At 32.5% G+C, this 23535-nt stretch overlaps 2 protein-coding genes and 1 long non-coding RNA gene across 3 annotated transcripts in view; all 3 read left to right on the top strand.

Moving 5' to 3' along the window:
* The window catches only part of LOC127285040 (serine/threonine-protein phosphatase 2B catalytic subunit 2-like), a 116643-nt gene that overhangs the window by 26114 nt on the left and 66994 nt on the right, over positions 1-23535 (top strand). The window lies entirely within an intron of this gene.
* On the top strand, positions 785-9366 carry LOC127285070 (uncharacterized). Its single transcript, XR_007843549.1, has 2 exons — positions 785-1341; positions 8887-9366. It is a non-coding gene; the product is annotated as an uncharacterized LOC127285070 (long non-coding RNA).
* LOC127285042 (uncharacterized) lies at positions 2947-5419 on the top strand. Its single transcript, XM_051310829.1, has one exon. It carries the CDS (start codon positions 3005-3007, stop codon positions 5405-5407), a length of 2403 nt encoding a protein of 800 aa, XP_051166786.1. The 5' UTR covers positions 2947-3004; the 3' UTR covers positions 5408-5419.

Below are 23535 nucleotides of genomic sequence, written 5' to 3'. Positions count from 1 at the left end.
ATAAAAATATAAACTGTCTCTGATATATGGGAAACTGATGTTAATAATGGTTTTATTTTTACGATTTCAGCTGTATTTTAATAATAATTAAAAGTTTTAAAAATCTTTTTTTTTTTTTTTTTTATTTTAATATGCGTTCTTTTTATATGAATTGAATAAATACTTTATTTTTAATTTAAAGTTATTTTTATTAAAATTTTTTTTTTATTTCTGTTTTAATTTGAAGAGAAAAAATTTTCTTTTTTTAGTTTTTCTCTTTTATGTTCAAGAATGTGTTTATTAAAATAGTATATATATATAGGTATATAGAAAAATTGAAATTTATTGAAAACATTTGGAAAGGAAAAACTAATATATCAATGAATATAAAAGAAAGTGAAAAGAAAACATACCAAGGGTTTCCTAAATCCTAACAAATCGATATAGAATTTGTTCTTTGAAACAGTTTTATATAAGGATTAAGAAACTTTCAAGACTTCATCTGTGAATATTGTAGGGTGACTTATATGTGACTAGGGGGAAAAAATGTTGGTAGGGTCGTCGCTTATATATATATATATACACCTGTACATGAGAATATTAGGATGTGGGTTAAAACACATTTTTAGTTATTCAGCCTTTGAATGGAAAAATTATACGAAAAATTGATAAAAATATTTTGTAGAGCTTTGTTTGTTTATATAAAAGTATAAAATAACGTAATTTTTGAAAAATAAATACTAAACTGAAATATTAATTAATACATGTTACAATAATTAATAGTATTAGTAATTTTCATTTAAAATACTAGTTTTCTTATTTCGACGAATGATAAAATCCAAAAGAGGTGTATTAATAGCAGTGTTATAATTCTTTTTTAAATTTTAATTTGATGCTTTTCCAAATTGTTAAATTTTTATTTGGGTCAATCCATTATATTGTGACGAAGTAATTCGTCACAAGGCAATTTTTGACTGGGGTTGGGTTTCACGCGTTTTGGGGATTTGGAGCAGAGACAACGCAGGAGTCCAGGAGGTGGCGCCATCGCGGCGGCCACTCATGGAACGAGGCGTAGACGAAGGGATCGAGAGAGAGAATCATTAGATTTTGTCAATGGACGCGATAGCGAGTACAGGGGTACTGTAGTGTGTCCACGTTTGAGTTTTCGAGTACTATTGTGTGTTTTCAGAGGAAAATTGTAGTGTGTTGAGAGGGAGTCGAAACTGAGTTCGACTCAAATAAAATAGAAAAGAAGTGTTAATTAGTGTTTTATTTATCAGCCCTTTTTCTCGACACCGGCGAGTCTCATCGACCACGAGGACCTGCCGAGAGGAAGCTGGTGCTGATATTTGATCGTCGTGGGTAAGTCCAATTTTGGTTGTGTCGTGTCTCAAGGGTCGTGTCCCTTTTTGCGACTTTCGTTTTCAACAGAATCTCCTCTGAGATTTCATTTGATTGATTTGAGTTCTGGGGTTATTTTGGTGTTTTCTCTGGTTTGCCAATTCCATCTAAAAATTGGCTGGCGTCTGACAATTATCATGTTGGGTTTCTTTTGTAACAATTAAAAGGGGTTATTAATTAATAATATTAATTAATTTAATAATTTCGTTATAAAAAATTGGCGCCCAACGTGGGGCCTCGTTGAGAAACTTTGAGACACGACAAAATTTTTGTGACTTGATTTTTGTGACTTTCTCGACCTGATATTTTCGACAGAAAATATTTTGTTGCTGATTGTAATTTTTCATGTAATGAATTTATTGTTTTTGCCCTGAAATTTATAATTTGCGACATGGTTGAGGAGTTGTGTTCGGGCAATTAAAGTGAGAAAATTTCGCGAGTGTTCCCAGGTAAATTTAATATGCATAGCGTCCGCCATAGTCACGTGTAGAAATTTTCAAGAATTAATTTCAGAGACATTTCTCGACCGATTTTGACGAATCGATTTTTCTCGGAATCAGTGAATTTTTCTGGATTTTTGTGCGTGATTAAATTTTGAAAAAATTATTTATTATTAATAATTGCTTCCCACGTGGCCGGCGTATTAATTGTACCATACCATGTGATTCGTCGCGCATGCGTATTACGTGATATCTCGGTGTTTGAATTTGAGACCCATGCTTCTCGACTTGGAAGAAGATAGAAATTTCAAACACTTGTGACTTGCGCAGCAGGGAATCTTGCGACTTGTAAAATTTTCAATGAGTGGAGAAATTGAAAATTTTAAATGAAACGCGTGGAATAAATTTGAGTGTCGATTAGTGTGACTTTTAAAAAAGAGAATTGTTAAATAAATAAAAATTAATCCAGGACCGTATTATTATCGCGACGGTCATCTAAAAAAAAATTTCTTTAATTATAATTGGAAATTTTAGTGGGTAAAATTTCCTTAACGACAAGTCAAGTAATTGTTGAATTTTCTTTTTGTTTACCAGGGCCGTGTCAACGGACCGACGGGCCCTACCAAAAATTAATTGACATTTTACGTGAGAATTTTTAATGGGAAAAATTCTCTTAATGACGACCCGGTTATAAAATTGAATTTTTACGAGTGACCACTGCCGTAACTAATAGTGAGCGGGCCCCAAAAATTATAAATTTTATTAAATTTAATTTTTGCGACAGGTTAATTTTTGCGACAATTTATTTTTGTGAAAAGTCAAGTTGTGTTAACTTGAATTTAATTGTCAGGGCCGTACCTATAAAATTGGCACCCCTATTTCTAGAATTCCAAAATAACTGAAAAATTTTAGGGAGTAAAATTTTCCTTTGCGACTAGTCAAGCAAGTGTATAAAAATTATTGACCAGGGCCGTGTCAACGGAGCGACGGGCCCTTCAAAAATTAATTTACAATATTGCGTGAAAATTTTTAAGGGAGAAAAATTTTCTTTGTGGCGACTCGATTATTTAGTGGAATTTCTATTTATTGACCAGTGCCGTATCTAGTAGGGAACGGGCCCCCTTTAAAAAAAAAAAAAAATTTTTATTGTGTTTTTCGACAATTAAATTTTTCGAGCGTTCAAGATGGCAGAGGCAATTGAACGAATGCATTTCTACAAAGAAAGGATGCGTCTCTTGTTAACAATTCCACAGGCGAAGGAATTGTGGCAAGTGATTTTAGGAATGCCGGTAGGACAGGTGGTAACGAGCCTGCTGACTAATCAATTATGTATTAGTGGCTCTTTACAAGTTCTGCGCGAACGACTGTTTCGGGCAGAATTAAAACTCGCGCTTCCCCCAGAAACTGACGTGCCCTTTTGCGACGAGTACGATAAGGGGAACTCAGTCAAAGTTTTTCAGTTTGAGGCATTCACGGAAGAGAGTTTATTGCCCAACGTAAATCTTAAAAGAGGAGGCGAGTTTTATCCGAGTAGCGACGAGGAGAAAAATTCACGGTCGATTCGTGACTTGGGATATTTAGGAGACCGACAAAGTCAAGGAGCCATTAGAAAAAGGGGGGGAAGTGAATCATCGCACAGCAGACCAAGTCCGACCACCGATGACTTTCCAACCCCTCCACCGCCCCTTCCACAATCACCACCGGTGATGTCCACAGCGTCGATCCCCACGAATTCCCCACCACGAATGTCAGCCGTTCATTCTATGAACTCTGCGCCAACGACCACCGTGAATTCTGCCCCGTCAATGAGGGTTTCAGCGACGATGTCGCCCGGGGTGATTAGCTTGCGACAGTCTGTAGCCAAGTTTACCTTGAGTCCAGAACTACAACAGCTGATCCGTATTAATAACCATTTAATGGCTGCTAGTATGGGTCAGAATGTGGGGGATAATAGCAATTTCCACCGGCCATCTCAAAATCCAGTAGAATTTGCGACTGGGGAAGGGGATGAAATAACTTCTGTTAATCAGGACCAATCAGGAGGAGAGAGTCCCAACACCATCCCTAACCCAACCCCCCGGACAGTAGGTGAAAACAGGATTAGGAGTGGGGAAGTATGTGACAGTAGGCGCACATACATAAAGAGAGAAAGGGGTTCAGGCGTAAAGAGCGAACCCAGCGAGTTAGGTAGCGACAATAGTAGAATGAGATCGGAAGTTAGCGACAGATTCTCGACTAGGGGAGGGAGTCGTCAAGAACGTAGGGAATCTAGCCGAAGGCATACCCCCCAAAATACACCACGGGTTAATGCTAGGAGGACACTTTTCGACAATTCTTCAACTGATAACGAGACTGACGTTAGCGACAGGACTCAGAGGCGAAGAGACTATCGTGTAGCTTCTCGATTAACTCAAATCAATAGGACTCTTAAAGATTGGGATATTAAGTTCTCGGGTGAAGAGCGAGAAGATCCCGAAGAATTCTTAGAGAGGATTGAAGACTGCCGAGATTGCGCCATGATAAGCGATGAAGATCTCCTCCAAACACTCCCCAGCATTTTTAAGGGTAATGCGAGTAGGTGGTTCCGCACGATTCGTAAAGAAATCGGTTCGTGGAGGTCATTCAAAAAAGCTTTTCGACGAGAGTATTTAACGACCATTGATGACGACGAAGTGATAGACGAGATGAGGAGTAGGACCCAAGCGAAAGGGGAGAAAATATCCTCTTACATAACCAGTTTGCGACTGATAATGGGGCACCTTAGGAAACCATTGTCGACCAGGGAACAGGTTAAAATCGCGTATAAGGGACTTACCCCCACTTATCGTAAACAAGTTGATTCATCGGGGTTAGAATCACTCTCGAAATTAGAGAGAAATTTGCGACAGTTCGAAAAGGTTCAAGACCTCGACGACAGATACGTTCCCCCTCCCCCTAAAGAGAAAATGCGTTTTCCCGCCGCGGCTTATAAGGGTGCGAAGAAGGATGAGAAAAAGCCATCTTCCTCTAAAGAGACCAAGAAGATAGCGGCTTTAGAAGACGAGTCAGCGACGGGTAGCGAGGTAGAGAAGGTGGTCGACAAGAAGAGTAAGGGGAAAAAGTCGAAGAAGACAAAGAAGACCGATTCTGAGAAAGGGACTACAGAGGTGAATGCAATTAAGCAATCAAGTCCTCAGCCATCCGCGACTCCGATACGGGCTTCTAACCCTACTTTTGCGACAGTGGCCGCTGGGAAAGGCAAGCGCCAATTTCCACCAAAACAAGGAGTTGCAAATACTGGACATATAACACAAATTGCGACGGGCGGGTCGAAGTCATTTGTGGGGGCATGTTTCACATGTCAAATGGTCGGACACAAAGTTTCGGAATGTCCCATGAGGACATGCTTTGTCTGTCAACAGCGTGGTCATTTCGCGGCACAGTGTCCAGCTAGAGTCCAGGTAGAGTCATGCCTTGTTTGTCGAGCGCCTGGCGTGAATTTCCTTAATTGTCCGAATTGCGTCCAAGTGAGGGCCGCTTTGGGAAACGGACAATGGGGGGCACAGAGCGGGTCTGTACCCCCCTCCAACCCACTGAAGAATCCTTAAAACCGATTCTTAACGACGGGGTAGCGACCAGGGTTGGAGAAGGTTCAGGGGAAAAGGAGAGTAAACCAAGAGGGTTAAATTTTTTCCCCATCAACGAGGGTGCATCCTGTAGTGGGCAACAGAGTGGGAAGAGACCACTCACACAGTGTGATGAGAGTGTTGGTACTGACGAATTAAATGAAAAGAATTCATTTAAATTTGTGACGCAGGTACCAAAAAGCCAAATGAGTGGAGAGCATTCACTCAAAAACGTGTTAGTGACAGATGGGACTAAAGATACTGAAATGGAGTCAGTACCAATAGTCCAGGGGAGGGGAGAGGCTGTGACGGGCACAGCTGACCCATAACCCTTATTCGACAAGGATGTAGACGGAAGTCGTATGGAAAATCGTTATTTCTTTCGAATGACCATTGGCGACAAATCTTATGAGGCACTTTTCGACCCTGGAGCGATGATCTCGGTGATTAGCGACAGAGTGGCAGAGCCTTATAAGAGCCGCATCCAGCCTTGCAATACATCGATAAGAAGCGCCATTGGAGGAGTAACTGAGACAGCTGGATTGTTGAATTTGAACATCGAGGTGGATGGCCATTCTCAACCGTTTAGCGTCAAGGTCCTTAGTTCAGTAGTACAAGACATAATTTTGGGTGTGGATTTCTGTAAAGCCTGGAATATGGAGGTACAATTGGGACTGGGGTTATGGAGAGTTTTCAATGGCGACTGGCATGTTTTTGGCGTCAAGGATGGGATTGAGAGTGATGAGTCGATCTACGCTGAATGCGCTGGAATCTCTGCGTTGACGGACAAACAAAGAGAGATCATTCAAGAAATGGTGAACCGATTGGTTCTTCCAGAATCTGACGTACTGGGGGTGACAAATCTGACAGAACACCATATAAGGGTTACAGACGAGACACCAGTACAGCATCGACAGAGACGCATGTCACCTATTATGATCACGTGGGCTCAAGGACACATGATTCAACTACATGGGCAAGGCGTGATCGAACCATCAAGTAGCGACTGGAGGAGTGCACCGGTGATTGCCAGAAAAGGGAATGGAGATTTTCGAATGTGTATGGACTATAGGGATGTCAACAAGGTTACCGTCAAGGACGCCTATTTAATTCCGACGATAGACTCCATACTCGACAAGTTGAGGAAGGCGCGATACTTGTCGAAGATCGATTTGAAACTGGCATATCACCAAATTCCAATGGCAGAAGAGAGCAGAAAGTACACGGCCTTTGCCATCCCCGGCTCAGGACTGTGGCAATATCGACGAATGCCATTCGGCTTGACTAACGCGCCGATGACTTTTCAACGAGTAATTGATGCTCTTTTCGGACCGGAATTTGAACCTCACGTGTTTGGTTATCTCGACGATATAATAATTGTGACAGATACTTTCGACGAACACGTGAAATGGCTGGAGATAGTTTTGAAGAAGCTGGCAGACGCGGGATTTGTGGTTAACCCAGAGAAATGTGAGTTTGGGTACTCTAGGGTTACCTACTTGGGGTATCTTCTCGACAATGAAGGATTGCGACCAGACCCCGAAAAAACCGAGCCAGTGAGAAACTATCCAGCACCAAAGAACGTCAAACAACTCCGAAGATTTTTGGGCATGGTGGGGTGGTATTCGAGATTTATCCAAAACGATAGCGAAATCAAGATACCTCTTCTTAAATTGCTCAAGAAGAGTCGAGACTGGGAATGGGGCGAGGAGCAACAAGAGGCTTTCGACAAGTTGAAGGACAAACTTACGACAGCGCCAGTGTTGGCCCGTCCTGACTTTAGTAAGACATTCACCATCCAATGTGATGCGAGTAATTTTGCTATTGGAGCTGTGTTGACTCAGGAGTTTGACGACGGTGAACATCCGGTGATGTATATCAGCCGTGTTCTGACAGGGGCAGAACGGAATTATAGCGTCACGGAGAAGGAGTGTTTAGCGTTGTTGTGGGCGATTAAGAAGTTGCGACCGTACATCGAGGGATACAAGTTTAAGGTGATCACAGATCACAGTGCCCTAAAGTGGCTTAGAAACTTGAAAGACCCGAGTGGTCGACTAGCGAGATGGGCCCTGGAAATGCAGGTGTGGGACTTTGAAATCATTCACAGGAGAGGTGTATTGAACCAAGTCCCAGATGCATTGTCCAGGATGAGTGAGGATGACGAAGAGATGATCGATGCCTTTGATACCATTATGGATCAATGGTACCTTAAGCGACGAGATTTGGTTCGACAATTCCCGGAGCGTTTTCCTGGATGGAAAATTGAGAACGACCATCTTTATCGACATAGGAGTGACCCGTTACTCCTTCCGATTGTTGGCGACGAGGATGGTTGGAAACTGGTGGTACCTGAGGAGTACAGAGAGAGAGTTCTCCACGACGGCCATGGATTGGCGTCGGCAGGTCATTTGGGGGTGGAGAAAACGTACAATCGAGTGGCGAGAGAATATTACTGGCAAGGAATCTGGAATGATGTCCACCAGTATGTCACTCGATGTCCCCAGTGCCAGCTTCACAAGGCATCACAAGCAGGACCGGCAGGACTAATGGGACAGAGGATAGTTGAGCGACCTTGGGCTGTAGTGGCAGCGGACACGATGGAGTTTCCATCAAGCAAGAGTAGGTGTAAATATCTTGTCGTGTTCCAAGATCTTTTCTCGAGGTGGGTTGAGGTGAAACCGTTGCGATCAGCTGATGGAAAGTCGGTGGCCAAAGCATTTGAAGAATTGGTCCTCTTTCGCTGGGAAACCCCTGACTTTTTATTAACAGACAATGGGAAGGAGTTCGACAACAAGTTCCTCAAGGAAACGCTTCAGGAATATGGTGTCAAACACATCACCACACCACCCTACCACCCGCAAGCTAATCCTGTGGAGAGGAGTAATCGGACATTGAAGAACATGATTGCGACTTTCATAGGGAATGATCATCGCGACTGGGATCTTCATGTTCACGAGTTTCGCCATGCTATGAATACTGCGACACAGGTGGCGACTAAAACGTCTCCCGCATTTTTGAATTACGGAAGACATCCTCGACCGGTTAAAAGTTTGCGACGGGAGGTAGAACCACGAGATCAGGTTAAAAGAATTGCGCCAGAAGATTGGGTAGACAGAGTAAAGAGGTTGGATGCGTTGCGAGACTTGGTAGCGAAATTTATCGACAAAGAACGTGATCGACAGACCGAGTACTATAACCGTAATCGACGTGAGGGGTTGTTTAACGTGGGTGACTTAGTACTTCGTAAATCACACAAATTGTCGAGTGGTACCAAGAATTTCGCGACAAAACTCGCACCGAAATATGAAGGCCCTTTCGAGATCGTGGAGAAATTATCACCTACGGTTTTTGTCTTAAGCGATAACGAGAGTCGTCGTATTCCTAAAATCCATGTCTCAGACCTTAAACGATACATTCCCCCACGAGGTCATTAATTTTTACTAATGATAATATAATTTTAGATTCGAGGAGGAATTTCGACAAGGGTAATATGAGACAAAGGGAACGAGATCAACGACAGAGGCTTCGTCGACGGAGAGACAGAATGTTTTCGACTTGGATTTGGTGTTGTGGTTAGGCGTTACTGCTGGGAGTAGTAACGGCCTAGGGGAGGGGTGTTTGTGACGAAGTAATTCGTCACAAGGCAATTTTTGACTGGGGTTGGGTTTCACGCGTTTTGGGGATTTGGAGCAGAGACAACGCAGGAGTCCAGGAGGTGGCGCCATCGCGGCGGCCACTCATGGAACGAGGCGTAGACGAAGGGATCGAGAGAGAGAATCATTAGATTTTGTCAATGGACGCGATAGCGAGTACAGGGGTACTGTAGTGTGTCCACGTTTGAGTTTTCGAGTACTATTGTGTGTTTTCAGAGGAAAATTGTAGTGTGTTGAGAGGGAGTCGAAACTGAGTTCGACTCAAATAAAATAGAAAAGAAGTGTTAATTAGTGTTTTATTTATCAGCCCTTTTTCTCGACACCGGCGAGTCTCATCGACCACGAGGACCTGCCGAGAGGAAGCTGGTGCTGATATTTGATCGTCGTGGGTAAGTCCAATTTTGGTTGTGTCGTGTCTCAAGGGTCGTGTCCCTTTTTGCGACTTTCGTTTTCAACAGAATCTCCTCTGAGATTTCATTTGATTGATTTGAGTTCTGGGGTTATTTTGGTGTTTTCTCTGGTTTGCCAATTCCATCTAAAAATTGGCTGGCGTCTGACAATTATCATGTTGGGTTTCTTTTGTAACAATTAAAAGGGGTTATTAATTAATAATATTAATTAATTTAATAATTTCGTTATAATATATTTCACCTAATGTCATTAGTGCGACCTATATTTTTGGAAAACTCTTATAATACCTAATAATTCTTTTTGATATTGGTAGAATTCATTTTGGACAATTATTTAATAAAATTTAATATATGTGCCTTGAAATTTTTGAATTTTTGCAGATGAGTTTAAGAAAAAAAAACGTCAAAGTTTAACACATTACATTAAAATTTTTTAAATAGATTTTAATTAAGTTTGTAATTTTTATTTCAATATATGGAAAATATCTGTCACTTTCATTAAAAAATATTAATAATTGTTTGAAATGAAAATTATTAACGTTTGATTTAAACTTAAAAGTTAGTTTAAAATGGGTGCATATAAATTTCCACTGAAATTCCAGTAGAACGTCCAAAATATGACGTAGCTTTATACTTTTGACAACTGCTTCACCCTGCTTTTCTCTACATTCTAGTTCCCAGCCATGTATCGAAAGAAGCTACCATTCCCTGCAAAGTGTCACAATTCAGATATTCCACTGATTTTTTTTTATATCGTCAATAAAATTTTGACATGATTCTTAACTTAAAAAATTATTTTTCCTGTATTGTTCGGAAATTATTTCAAGTTAAAGTTTATTCTGTGTTTATTAAGTTTACTGTATTTTTATTCAAAGTGCAGAATATTGCCACAGTATAAAAAAGAGATCGTTTTGTGTATCATTTTTAGAAATGATACACGAAACGGTCTCATTTTTTGATGCAAAAAATTTAATCAATTTATATCAATCATGGCAGAATTGAATCGACTCAAAATTAAACGAATTTTTTTCAGATATTTGGGTAAAAGTACAATTGCGGAGACCATTTCACTATTTAATTTGAAAATGAAAATAACAGAAAATCAAAGACAATGTGCAATTCGATAATTAAAAAGTGACAGCTTATAAACATAACCTAAAATGCATGAGAAAAAATTTGTCGATAAAATCAATATAGCCGAGCTTTTTAGAAGGTAGATGGCAGCACTCATCTATTTTCTTTCTTTAAATTTTTTCTGAATCGTTTTTATAAAAAGCAAAACTGCCATCTACCTTCTAAAAAGCTCGGCTATATTGATTTTATCGACAAATTTTTTCTCATGCATTTTAGGTTATGTTTATAAGCTGTCACTTTTTAATTATCGAATTGCACATTGTCTTTGATTTTCTGTTATTTTCATTTTCAAATTAAATAGTGAAATGGTCTCCGCAATTGTACTATTACCAAAATATCTGAAAAAAATTCGTTTAATTTTGAGTCGATTCAATTCGGCCATGATTGATATAAATTCATTCAATTTTTTGCATCAAAAAAAGAGACCATTTCTAAAAATGATACACAAAACAATCTCTTTTTGATATAACTTATGTGCATCAAAACGTTGCAAAGATTTGATGCAATTTTTGGTCTCAATTTGATACTTTTAGGAAAACTGTGTGTAGAAATAAAATAATGTATTAGATCAACCAAAGAATTATTTTTCGTAATATATTTAATTGCATACCACGTTGCATACTAAATTTGAATTAAACAAAATTTATGTTTTAATATAAAATATTTTATAAACAAAAATGTATTATTGAAATAGACTTAAATATGCTTGACTGTATAGCAAAGATATTGTTTGAATTAAACATAATTTTTTAATTCTCAGCAGTTAATCGAAATCTAATATTTTTTTTTTCAGTTTTTAGTAATCGTAATTAGTAAAAAAAAATTCCCTTTTCTTAGCACTAAGTTATTTTTTATTTGCCATGCAGTTTTCTTTGAACACCCTTAAAAATTAAGACCTGTTAATTCTTAACAGTTAATAAAAGTTGACATATAGCCAAGGAAATTAAATCTCTCAACACATCTCTTACCATTTTAAAAAAAGTCAACATTAGAAATTTTATTAGCCTCCTTACGAAGGCTATATACTATAATTATAGAATGGTGTTTCCATGTACAGTTTTATAAAATGCAATCGAAAATAATTACTGCTTTAACCATATTTCAATTTCTTATCCAAAATTCTGATAATGAAAAATTATTCTAATCATTTTCTTTCACTTTCCATAATTTCTCATATTTTTAAAAATTGCTTCAATAATCTTAAAAAAACAATTTTCTATAATAATTCAATAACCTTAAAAAAAGTGATTTTATATTTCATATTATAAAAATTCAACATCGGTAAAGTTTACAACGTTTATGATCAACGATTAAAATTAAAATTTTTCAAAAAAAAAAAAAATGATAATTTGTATATATGTAAAGAAATATGTTTCTTATAAATCGATGTTCATAAACGTTGTGAACTTCATTGACGTAAAATTGAATAACATTAAATGAAAGAAAATAACAATGCTTTTCAACGCGCGGTTAAAGTTTTGCTGAGAAATTTGAATGAAACTAAAATGAAAGTTTCAAGTCTCGAGGAAGTTTGATATGTCAACTTATTGTTTTTGATGTACAAAAATGGATATATAGAATTTCATGGAAAAAGTTTTGTGAGATATATAGAAAGGTATAGAAGAGAATTTTAAAACAGGTCAATGACATTCATGCATCAGTGAATGTATATATATATATATATATATACTAGCCCCCTGCACACTTAGCGTGTCATCCCCTATTATTTTTTAACTTTAATGATTAATTTTTTAAAGGCTTGCTAGTATTAAAATTATTAAAATTTTATCTAAATTTTGAGGTTATGTTCGTTTCTTAGTTTGGGGAATTTGAAGTTATGTTTGTTATGGACATAGCCTCAAACCCAACGGTCCCTTGACCTATGTCCTTGAATTTTGAGGTTATGTTTGAAATAAGGCCTTGAATCCTGGAAACCTTTACCCTAGAATTTTAAGGTTATGTTTCAGCTTTATCCTTGAATCCTGAAACCCTATGCCTTTGAATTTTAATGTTATGTTTGATCCATCACCTTGAATCCCGAAGACCTAGGACCTTGAATTTTGAGGTTATGTTCGTTTTAATACTAATATAGGTAGATATATGGGTCGTTCCACGTAAATTTGCCTGTGGGTTTGAGGTTAAAATCAGAACTAAAATACTAATATATGGATCATTCCATGTCAAGAGTAACCAACCTAATCTTGTCAAAAACATGGGTTGGATACACTTGGCATGAAATGACCTATGCTGGAAACAGCGGCGAAATCTTTTTATAATATATAGAGATATCTATAAGTATTAGTTTTAAATTTAGCCAACGCAGACTCTATATATATATATATACGTGTGTGTGTTGTTATGAATGGACCCAAAGTGGAAGAAGTTGATGTGCTCGTTAGTAGTAGAATGATTAGTGAGACAATGCAAAACATCCGATAACTTTTCAATGCAATCAACTTTAGGGGAAGTAATGCGCAGCATTCGTGTGTGTTCGCTATATATTGCATTTGTAGATGTCGACTACTAAAGTCATGTTCTATGCGCCGCGTGCGACATCAACGCGACAATTCTCTGACAAGAGAAGTCTACGAAGTGCCATATACCTCTCAGATTTCAACGGTGCTTCTCACCGGAAAGAAGAACTAGAAAAACAAATTTAAATACCTATATATATGTATATAATAATGAGAGAAATTATGAATTGTCAGAGAAATATCTATATATAATTCATTCAACAATTCATATATATATATATATGTTATCTATTATCTGAAATTGTCCAAAGTACATAAAATTTATACCTATTATTATCATTACCTTTATGCGCGATATATTATAGTTCTACTAATAACTTATTTATTGACTTCAGCCTTTCTGCTAAATCCAATGCTTTTTGATTGGGAACAAAATGTTTCAGTTTAGAATTTCTATTTATTAGAATTTTTATTTAATATAATAACAATAGTTCAAATTATTATTAAACAGAATTTCTACTCTCTGCACTGTAAAAAAAAGGTACTAAAATAGTACCGATTTTAGGTATCAAAATAGAACCAAATGACAATTTAGTACCTACACGGAAAAAAATTTTCTGTAGAATTTACAGAAACTCCTGCGCCATCTACTGATGTTTCTCCAAATAGAGAAATATGTTGAATCATTGGCATTAAAATCTGTTAATTCTACAAGTTTGAGCTACAGTTCTTAAAAACTGTTGAGTGACCAAATTATGTATACTATATGGGGATAATATATATTTGGTAGAGTATTTCTTATAGGTTATATTCTCCTCCGAATACATTAAATTCGCTGAACATTATTGTATAAATTAGTATAACTTCTATGTAAATAAATTCATCCTTCAATAATTTTCTAACAAAAAAAATGAGGAGCAAGTTTTCAAAACTTATGATAAATCCACTTTTTCTTATGTCGAGAAATTGAAACAAACGACTTTTCTCACTTAATCACTACAGTTAATTTTAAAATAAAAAAATTGTAATAATTTATTTCTATAATAATGTTTATATACTTAAGACGTTTCCTTTCTAATTAAACTTTCTTGCCGACACTATGATAATAATAAAAACACTAAATTCGCCTTAACCTCTCGCACTCAATCGTACTCAGCTTTAGTCGAATCACTGCATTGTTTTCGCGCATGCGTTAAATCCTTACAGAAAATATCTGTAGAATTAACAGATTTAGGAACATGTAAAATCTCTAAATCGATGTTAAAGAATTACCAGAAAATTTTTTTCCGTGTAAAGTCGGTATTAAATTAATACCTTTCGATTTACAGTGTAAATCTGAATTAGTAGTTTTCTACTAATGAAAGAGTGCGTATTCGTTTACCAATTGAATTAGTAACAGTTTTGACTAATTTTTAGTAAAAAAAAAACTACTATTTGCTAGTTTTTTTTTTACTAAGAATTAGTCAATATTGTTACTAATTCAATTGGTAAACGAATACGCACTCTTTCATTAGTAGAAAACTACTAATTCAGATTTAGAGAGTATATAACCGATTTTTCATATTACACAATTTTTACTTAACCGAAAATTCATTTAACATATAATTTCTATTTAATCCAATTTTCATTTAACGGAACTTTCATTTGTTCGAATTAACATTCATCAAAAACTTTTGAACGCAAATTTAAAAATTAACCAATCAGAAGCCAAGTGTTTTTTTTTTATTTCCTTCTGTGTAAATTATGTAGGAATGGATTTTTATACAAATTTTTGATTTCTTAACCTAGTTTTCACCGTTAGATTTAGATAGGTCAGACGTTTTATGAAGCAGGTACGAAGCAAAAAAAAAGTGTCGCCCGTGCCTTTAAATTTTTCCTTAAAATAATTAATAAACGTGACAGTTTTTTTTATACTTTCTATATTTATTTATATGTACATAATTTAAAAGACAATAAAGATAAAGTAAATAATTAAATTAATAATACTTATTTGGAAGAAGATAAATATTTCAGTAACCCTTGTTGTTACATGAGGTTAGTTTCTCGTTTTATTTTGATAGCTGAAAGGGCTGAAAGTACTTTCATCAGTATAGTTAGTCTTCTGCCGTTAAAATAATTTTGTGATCACTTCAAGTATAAATTATATTTGATGTCAGTAAATTGGAATTGATGAAAAAAATCGAATTTCCAAAATGGATTAAAATAAAGTGCAATGTTTTAATCCATCGAAAGATTAAAATAATTCATTCAAAGATTAAAATTGCTAATTTTCAAAAATTTTACTCTATATTTACCAAATTCAAAAACGAATTTAATGCAAAAAAAAAAGATTATATTAATCTTTTATATGTTATGAATTTAATCTGCATTTCTTTTAATACTTTTTTTACTATTGGTGCTTGTAACTTCCAAAAATATTAATTTATTTAAAAGTTAAAAATACTTTTTAATGACAAAAATTTTGTTTTATTCAACCCCTTTTTTAAAATTAATTTTAATTTTTTACTTTTCACATATTTATTATTGGAAAATATACGTATAGGTATAAAGAGGAAAAATGGGGCTCATGAATATCCCGTAAAAATCATTAGCCAGAATTTTCATTTGACAAAATGTCTTTTTACACGAATTTTCATTTCTCAAATTTGCATTTGAGTTACTTTCTTTGTAAACAAAATTTTATTTCACATAATTTTTAGGTTTCGAATTTTTATTTCAACAAATTTTTTTTTTATTGTCCAAATTTTTATTTTAAAGAATCATAATTCAAACCAATTTTAATTTATCAAAATCAATGTGTCCGAATTTTCATTTACACGAATTGTTACTTGATAGAATTCCTGAAACAGCGAATTTTCATTTGACAGAAATGACAAATGGCCGAACAAACAAATGTTAGAAAAATTTCGGAGCTAATTTTAAAATAGACCAATCACTATTTTCTTAATAATTTCTAATTGGTCTGTTTAAAAATTAGCATCGAAATCTTTCTGACGTTTGTTTGTTCGGTCATTTGCAATTTCTATCAAATGAAAATTAGCTGTTTTGGGAATTGTATAAAAAAAGAATTTATGTAAATAAAAAATTCTGACACGTGGAAGTTCGATAGTTTAAAAATTCTGACATTAAACAATTTGTATCTCTAAAATTCTGTTCAATGAGAATTTTGATAAATTAAAATGGGTTTAAATTATAATTCTTTAAAATAATAAGTTAGGTAACCAAAAATGGGGCGCATGATTATCCCATAAAAATCATTATAGTTAAAATTTTCATTTTAAAGAATTTTATTAGATATAATTATTTTTCAGACGAATTTTTATTTTTCCAATTAACATTTGACAGAATAACTTTTTAAACATATTTTTACTTAATATAATTCTTATATATTGAAATTTTATTTGTCAGAATTCTTAAAACGCCGAATTTTTATTTGTTTGAAATTGCAAATGGCCGAATAAACAATCGATTTTGGCGCGATTTTTAAAATCAACCAATCACAATTTTATGGATAATTTTTGATTGGTTGATTTTAAAAATCGCGCCAAAATCTTTCTGTCGATTATTTGTTCGGCCATTTGCAATTTCGGACAAATGAAAATTCGGCGTTTTAAAAATTCTGCCAAATAAAATTTCCGTGCCTAAGAATTCTGTTAATTAAAAATTCTTTAAAGAAGAAATTCTGACAAATGTTATGGGATATACATGCACCTCCAAAAAATTTGTTGAAATAAAAATTATGTGTTAAATAAAATTTCATTTCCTAAAAATTATGTTAAATAAAAATTCAGTACCTAATAATTGTTAAATAAAATTTCGTTTACAATGAAATTTAACTCAAACGCTAATTGGAAAAATGAAAATTCGTCTAAAAAGAAATTCTATTAAATGAAATTCATACAAATGAAAATTCTAGCTAATGATTTTTTTGGGATATTCATGCGCCCCAGAAAAATTATATATATAATAAACAAATACGATAAATAATATATTTAGAATCTAAATTTTAACAGTGGCATATTTAAAATATTTGACCTCGATAATAAATTGTACTTTAAATATTTATTGGAGATTAGTGTTTAATATTGTAATCATTGTGATGTCGATAAAGGAACAAAAACGAAACGCCCCAGGATGACACTGTCGAAGAGGGTACATAACACCCTTCGCCATCGTGAAATATATATATATATATATATATATGTGTGTTATTTTGTAAAATTTACATACCTTTTAAATGATTTACCGCTCTATTTTATACGAGGGTTGGACATAATCGATTTCAGACGCGTGTAAAATTTACTTTTTTTTCTACCCTATAACATTCTACGTGGTGTAATATACATAAATGTTATTCTTTTTTTCTTTTCTTTTTTTTTTTTTTTAAAGATAAATTTGTATGCACCATTAATTTTACTGATTGTGTCTGTATGTACGTGATAATATATAACTTTGATTGGAGATGGAAAATAAAAGAGAAAGGTTTCACACTAATTTCAGGGTGGAAACATGGCCTTCAATAAAAATTAACTTTGCAGAATTATTTTTATCTATATATATATATATGTATATAAGGTAAACTTTACCTTGAGAACGTATATGCAATTTTTAAATAAGGAAGGTTATTTTATTTTCATTCTTCATGTTATCTATCACAATCCTTTGAATAACGTCTAATTTCCTACTTTTTTCACGGAGAGAGTTTTAGATATTTTTCCCCCCCTTTTTTTTTTTACTTGAAAAAGAAACAAGTTGGGTTCTTGAGATTTTTATTGAATTGCAATCGGACAGAAATTCCAAATTAACCGAATTTTTATTTGTACGAATTTTTAATTGATATAATTTTTAAGACGTTGAATTTTTATTTGTCCTAAATTACAAATGGCCGAACAAACAATCGATAGAAAGATTTCGGCTCAATTGTAAAAATTAACTTCCTAATTAGAAATTATCAAGAAAATCGTGATTGGTTAATTTTGTAAAATTGCACCGAAATCTTTCTGTCGATTGTTTGTTTGGCCGATATGTAATTTCGGACAAATGAAAATTTGGCGTCTTAAAAATACTATCAATTAAAAATTCGTACAAATAAAAAATCGGACAAATTTTTGAAATTCGGTGAATTGGAATTTCTGTCATTTAATAATTCGAATCACATAAAATTCGATTGAATGAGAATTACGTTAAATTTAAATTAAATTAAATAAAAATTCTGACACAAAAAATTGGTAGGTAAAATAAAAAATTCGTCTAAAAAATAAGTATTTTTAATGTATATTCACATATTCTTTATAAAAATAAATAATAAATACAGAAAGTAAACCTTCAATTTATTCGTATTAATTAGGTCAAAATTTATATCCTTTTTTGTAAACTTTAAAAAACGACATAACATTTTGCCAAAATTTTACATCTGTTAAATTTAATGGCTAATTGGAATATTTATATTTGAAAGAAAATCATTCCATTTCTGAAGGATTTCATGAGTATTGGCTTGAAGTTTATACTTGAAGAACTCTTAGTGAGAAGTTTATAAGTAGAATTATCAGAGACTAAGTCAGACATTCCTTTTTGAAATAAGTCGATTTGTTGAGAAGCGGCAATTACATCAAAATTTAAAGATAAAACATTGGTTTTTGTTGTAAAAAGTTTTTTTTTGTCAATTTTAATTTTTAAGCAGTTTATGTGAAATTTTATTTAAATTTCATATTATTATTATTATTATTATTATTATTATTATTATTATTATTATTATTATCACCTAATTTTAAATTAATTAATTAATTTTTATTTACTTGTTATTTGATAGAATATTCTTTTAAAACACCGAACTTTCATTTGACCGAACTTTTATTTGTCCGAAAAAATAACAGTAATCATCTGATAGATATATTTTGGCGCGAATTTTAAAATTTACTATAAAATAAAAATTCTCTTAATTGAAAATTGAATTATTATAAAAATTCTAATAAATGAAAAATCAGTTACATAAAAATTCTAATTATTATGAAAATTATATTAAATATTCACATCGAGCAAAGTTTTGTTTGAACTATATATACAATTTTGTTCTATTAACTTAATTTTTTAAATATTTTACCCACTTGGAAAGATTCCCTGGAAAGTGCCCCCTGGAGGTTCTATCAGAATTCCGCCGGAACTTCCAACGTAATTCCGTCGGAATTCCATCGGAGTTCCAGCGGAGTTCCAAAGAATTTCCGATGGGATTCTTACGGAATTCCGTCAGAAGTTCCGATTAATTTATTTCAAAATTTTTAGAGTCCTAATTCCGTCGGAATTCCGTCGGAATCCCATCGGATTTTCTTTGGAACTCCGATGGATTCCGACGGAATTACATTGGAAGTTTCGGCGGAATTATTATCAAATACTTATTATCAAATATAAAAAAAATAAATTTCGAAAAAATTGAATAAATTAAAAATTATTTGATTCATATAAATGTTAATTTGGTCTAAATAATTATTGGGTTTATTTTAATAAATTTTTCGAAGGAAAAAAGAATTTGATTGACCCAAATGGACTTTTTTTGTTGATACAATCAAAAGTTTGGTTATTTCAAACAAACTTTCTGAATGTTTTATTTAAGTTTTGTTAAGTACAAAAATTTAGTATTATGAGACTTTATTTTTATAGATAGAAAATTCTGTCAAATAAAAAAATTTCTATATATATAATTAATTTTAGTGCTTAATCATGTGTCCTAATATTTTGACTAAAGTTTCATTAATCGTCTACGATATTCTTTCTATACTAATGATGCGGTTATTTAAGTCATGTATCATATGTTTTTCTTAATTTATCCATTTCACACACACCCACTCGCAAATGAGTAATTTATTATAAGATAAAATTTTAGACAAAAGAATTTTACGACTATTTATGAATGAAAAATATATGTATTAAATTAAAAATATGTTCTATTTATTAAATTTTTCAAAAATGTTAAAATTAATTCATTTATAATTAATTTTGACTAGTGTAGAAAATTTCATGTAATTTAAAATTTTTATATGTATTAGTCGTTTAAAAATATATATATCGTTTCCACTGTAGAAAAAAAACGTACGAGTAAATGAAATTTTTATAAGTTTTTACTATAATATTACTGTAAGTAGTACTTATTAACACTTGAATGTGATAATTTTTTTTTTTTTTTTTTTTGTATACTTATAGATTTGAATGGATAAAATTGAAATTACACTAAACACAATCATATGTTGGTGGGTGCGGCAATAGCAAGAGAGAGAGAGAGAGAAAGAGAAAGAGGGAGCACGTAGCTAACTTGTTGCGCCTGTTCCCAATCCGTCTCGCCTCCACCCTTCTTTCTATACTACGGGTTCACCGAATCGGTTATTCTCACCCTCTCTCTAATAACCGACAAAATAACTTTTTTCTTGGCTTTTGTTTTATTTTTTTCCACAATTTCTTTTCATTCAAATAACAATTTTTTATTATCATTTTTTTTCAAATATTTATTCAATTTTACGTAAATAATAATAATTATAATAATAATCATTTAAAATAAAGCTACACACTGGACATTGTGTTTGAAATTTTAGAATTTTTTATACCAATACAGAAAAAACTTAGTCTCATTTTTGCTGCAATTCAAAATGAGTCAATGCTAAACGACATAGAAAGTGGCGCCACCAAATTGACTTATTTTGAGTTCAGGTTTTTTCTGTGAATGTTTAATTTTAAAGTGAGGAAAAACGGAATTTTTTTTATCAAAAAAAAAAATTGGCATCGTTTATATTTTTCAATGAAGAATTGAAAAAATAATAATGGGCAGAAACATCTATAACCTAAATAATAGAGAATTTTTATTTTTAACGTTGAGGGTATGAGAAATATGTATTTGATTTCTAATACAGAAAAACACGCAAAGGGGGGGAGAACAGAACCTAATGCACGCAAGTCGAGAGTCCTAACCATGTAACTAACCTGATTTTTTTTCTTCATTTATTTAACAATATTTATTTATTTAAAAATATAATATATAACGAAGATAAATGAACAAATATGTCCGAACCAACCTGACTCGTATAGAAAAATTTGTAAATTGTTGATATATGAAACTGTACCTAACCTCGAAAATAGTACTAACATCGTCTGCTTTCTACGGTTAAAGTGCTGGATTGGTCAAAAATGCGCGCGTTGATTTAAAAAAAAAAAGTATATTTCAACCAATCACATCATTTCGAGAAAAACTCGGATCTCTATTCGGCGCATTTTTCGGAAACGTTTGGGAAAATATTAGTATTTCGTGTAGGCTATACTCACCAAATGTTAAAAACGTAGGTTAAAAGGAACATAACCTCAAAATTTAAGGCCAAATGTGAAAAAAGTAGGTTAAAAAGAACATAACTTCAAAAATCAAAGCCAAATTTCAAAAACGTAGATTAAAACGAACATAACCTCAAAAAACAAGGTTAAATGTGAACAACGTAGGTTAAAACGAACATAACCCCCAAACTCAAAATAAAAATTTAAATTTGAAAACATAACCTCAAAATTGTTGGTCAGTTAAGAGGCCGTTGGGTTTGAGCACGAAGTAGTGGCTATACTAATTACGAAGCTGAAGTACGCAACGTTTATGATAAACAATTTTTAAAGAAATAATTTCTTAAATAAAAAAATTCTAAAATTTTTTACCTAAAAAATATTTCTTGTAGTTTTAATTAGACAACAAATTATAAAAAATATTTTTTAGGCAAAAAATTATAGAATTTTTCATTTTAAAAAATTATTTCTTTAAAAATCGTTTATCATAAACGTTGCGTACTTCAGCATTGTCTAATTTTGAATTCTGTTTTATAAACTTGAATAAACTTTTTACAATCTTCGATATAGAAAATCAAAAAAAATTTCCTCTTTTTTCCTAAATTAAAATGGTCTATAAAATTAGGGCGTTTCAACAACTTAACATAACCTAAAACTAAAAATTGGTTTTATTACCAAAATAAACATTAAAATTAATTTTACTTAATTTTGAAAGATCTAGTATTACAATTTTCTTCTTCGAAAGTATTTGTTTTTGGTAAATAATATTTGGTTTACAAAAAATATGGGGGTAAAAAATGATAAAAGACAAAATTTTATTTGTTCGATAACTTTTCAATAAAATATTGTTTCGAAAATTTAACAAACAAAATTGTAGAAAAAAAAGTAACAAAAATTCGAATATAATAGAAATATTATTTATTTAAATTTTTTTCACTTAGAGAAAAGATTTCTTTGATTTAAAGAAACCAATTTCTTTTACTCGTTTTCTTTTATTCAGAATAAAATTTTCTTTGAAACAGAAAAAGCTTCTTTGAATAAAAGAAATTTGTGCATCAAATCAAAGAAATTCTAACATTGATATAGAGTCAAAGAAACATTTATTTGAATTAAATAAAAAAATTTCTTTAAAACGAAGATAATTTTTTTTTTTTTGAATCAAAGATAATTTGTTTAAAACAAATAAATTTTCTAATAATTTGTTTAAAACAAATAAATTTTCTTTGTATCAAAGAAAAAAATTTGTCGAAGAAATTTATTTCTTTGAATCAAAGCAATGTGTGTGTAAATGAAGAATTTTTCTACAGTTCCTAAATTTATAATTTTATATATAATAATGTCGAATTTCATAATAATGGAGTATATATATATGTAAAATTTAATATTTGTCTTTTATAGCCTTTAAAATTTATAAGCGATTTCAAGTCTCCTTAAATGTTTTGTTGCTCGTTTAAAAATAAATATTTCTTGGCAATAGCTTTCGACAAATATTTTATAAGATGAAGAATTGAACAAATTGTACAACTCCAACGCACGTGCGCGAATACTTGATTGATCTTTCCACTGTCTTTAAACTTAAATTTTATATATATATATATATTTGCAGTTGCAAATATATTGAGAATGTATATAAGAGACATTTTGCCCGAGGCGTATTTTCTCTGAAGGAAAAAGATATATACCACTTGCTCCAAATATTTGTTTTTAAATCTAGCAAACAATAAGTATCTGTCGAAGAAAATTGTACTATACACAACGAACGCAAAATTTTTTAAAGAGAATTTATACGCATGGCTTTACGTGAATAAATATAAACTCACAAATTCTTTACGCTTATCAGATCAAGTTACAATTAAGCCAAGAATTATTTTTACTCTATAGTCTCAATAACTTGGCAACAAAATACTTGTTTGATGAGTTTCAGAATTTTGTTAATAGCGTTTGAGAAATGCATTTTTTTTAAAGTACCACTTTTTACAACTATTTAATATATTATTTAAATACTATTCAAAATAGTTATAATTTTTCCATCTAGTAATAATAATTGTAAAATAATTTTTTTAGAATATTCTGGATAAATAATTTTATCACACAATACAGGAAAAATAATTTTTTAGATTAAAGGCACTCTCACA

Source organism: Leptopilina boulardi, unplaced genomic scaffold (assembly GCF_019393585.1).
Source record: "Leptopilina boulardi isolate dan_hultmark-lab unplaced genomic scaffold, ZJU_Lbou_2.1 LbouV2_328, whole genome shotgun sequence".
Taxonomy (NCBI): Eukaryota; Metazoa; Arthropoda; class Insecta; order Hymenoptera; family Figitidae; genus Leptopilina; species Leptopilina boulardi.
This window is presented reverse-complemented; position numbering and strand designations above follow the sequence as displayed.

Excerpts from the sequence above, each read along its gene's own strand:
- LOC127285042 (XM_051310829.1), top strand. The coding sequence starts at position 3,005 with ATGGCAGAGGCAATTGAACGAATGCATTTCTACAAAGAAAGGATGCGT.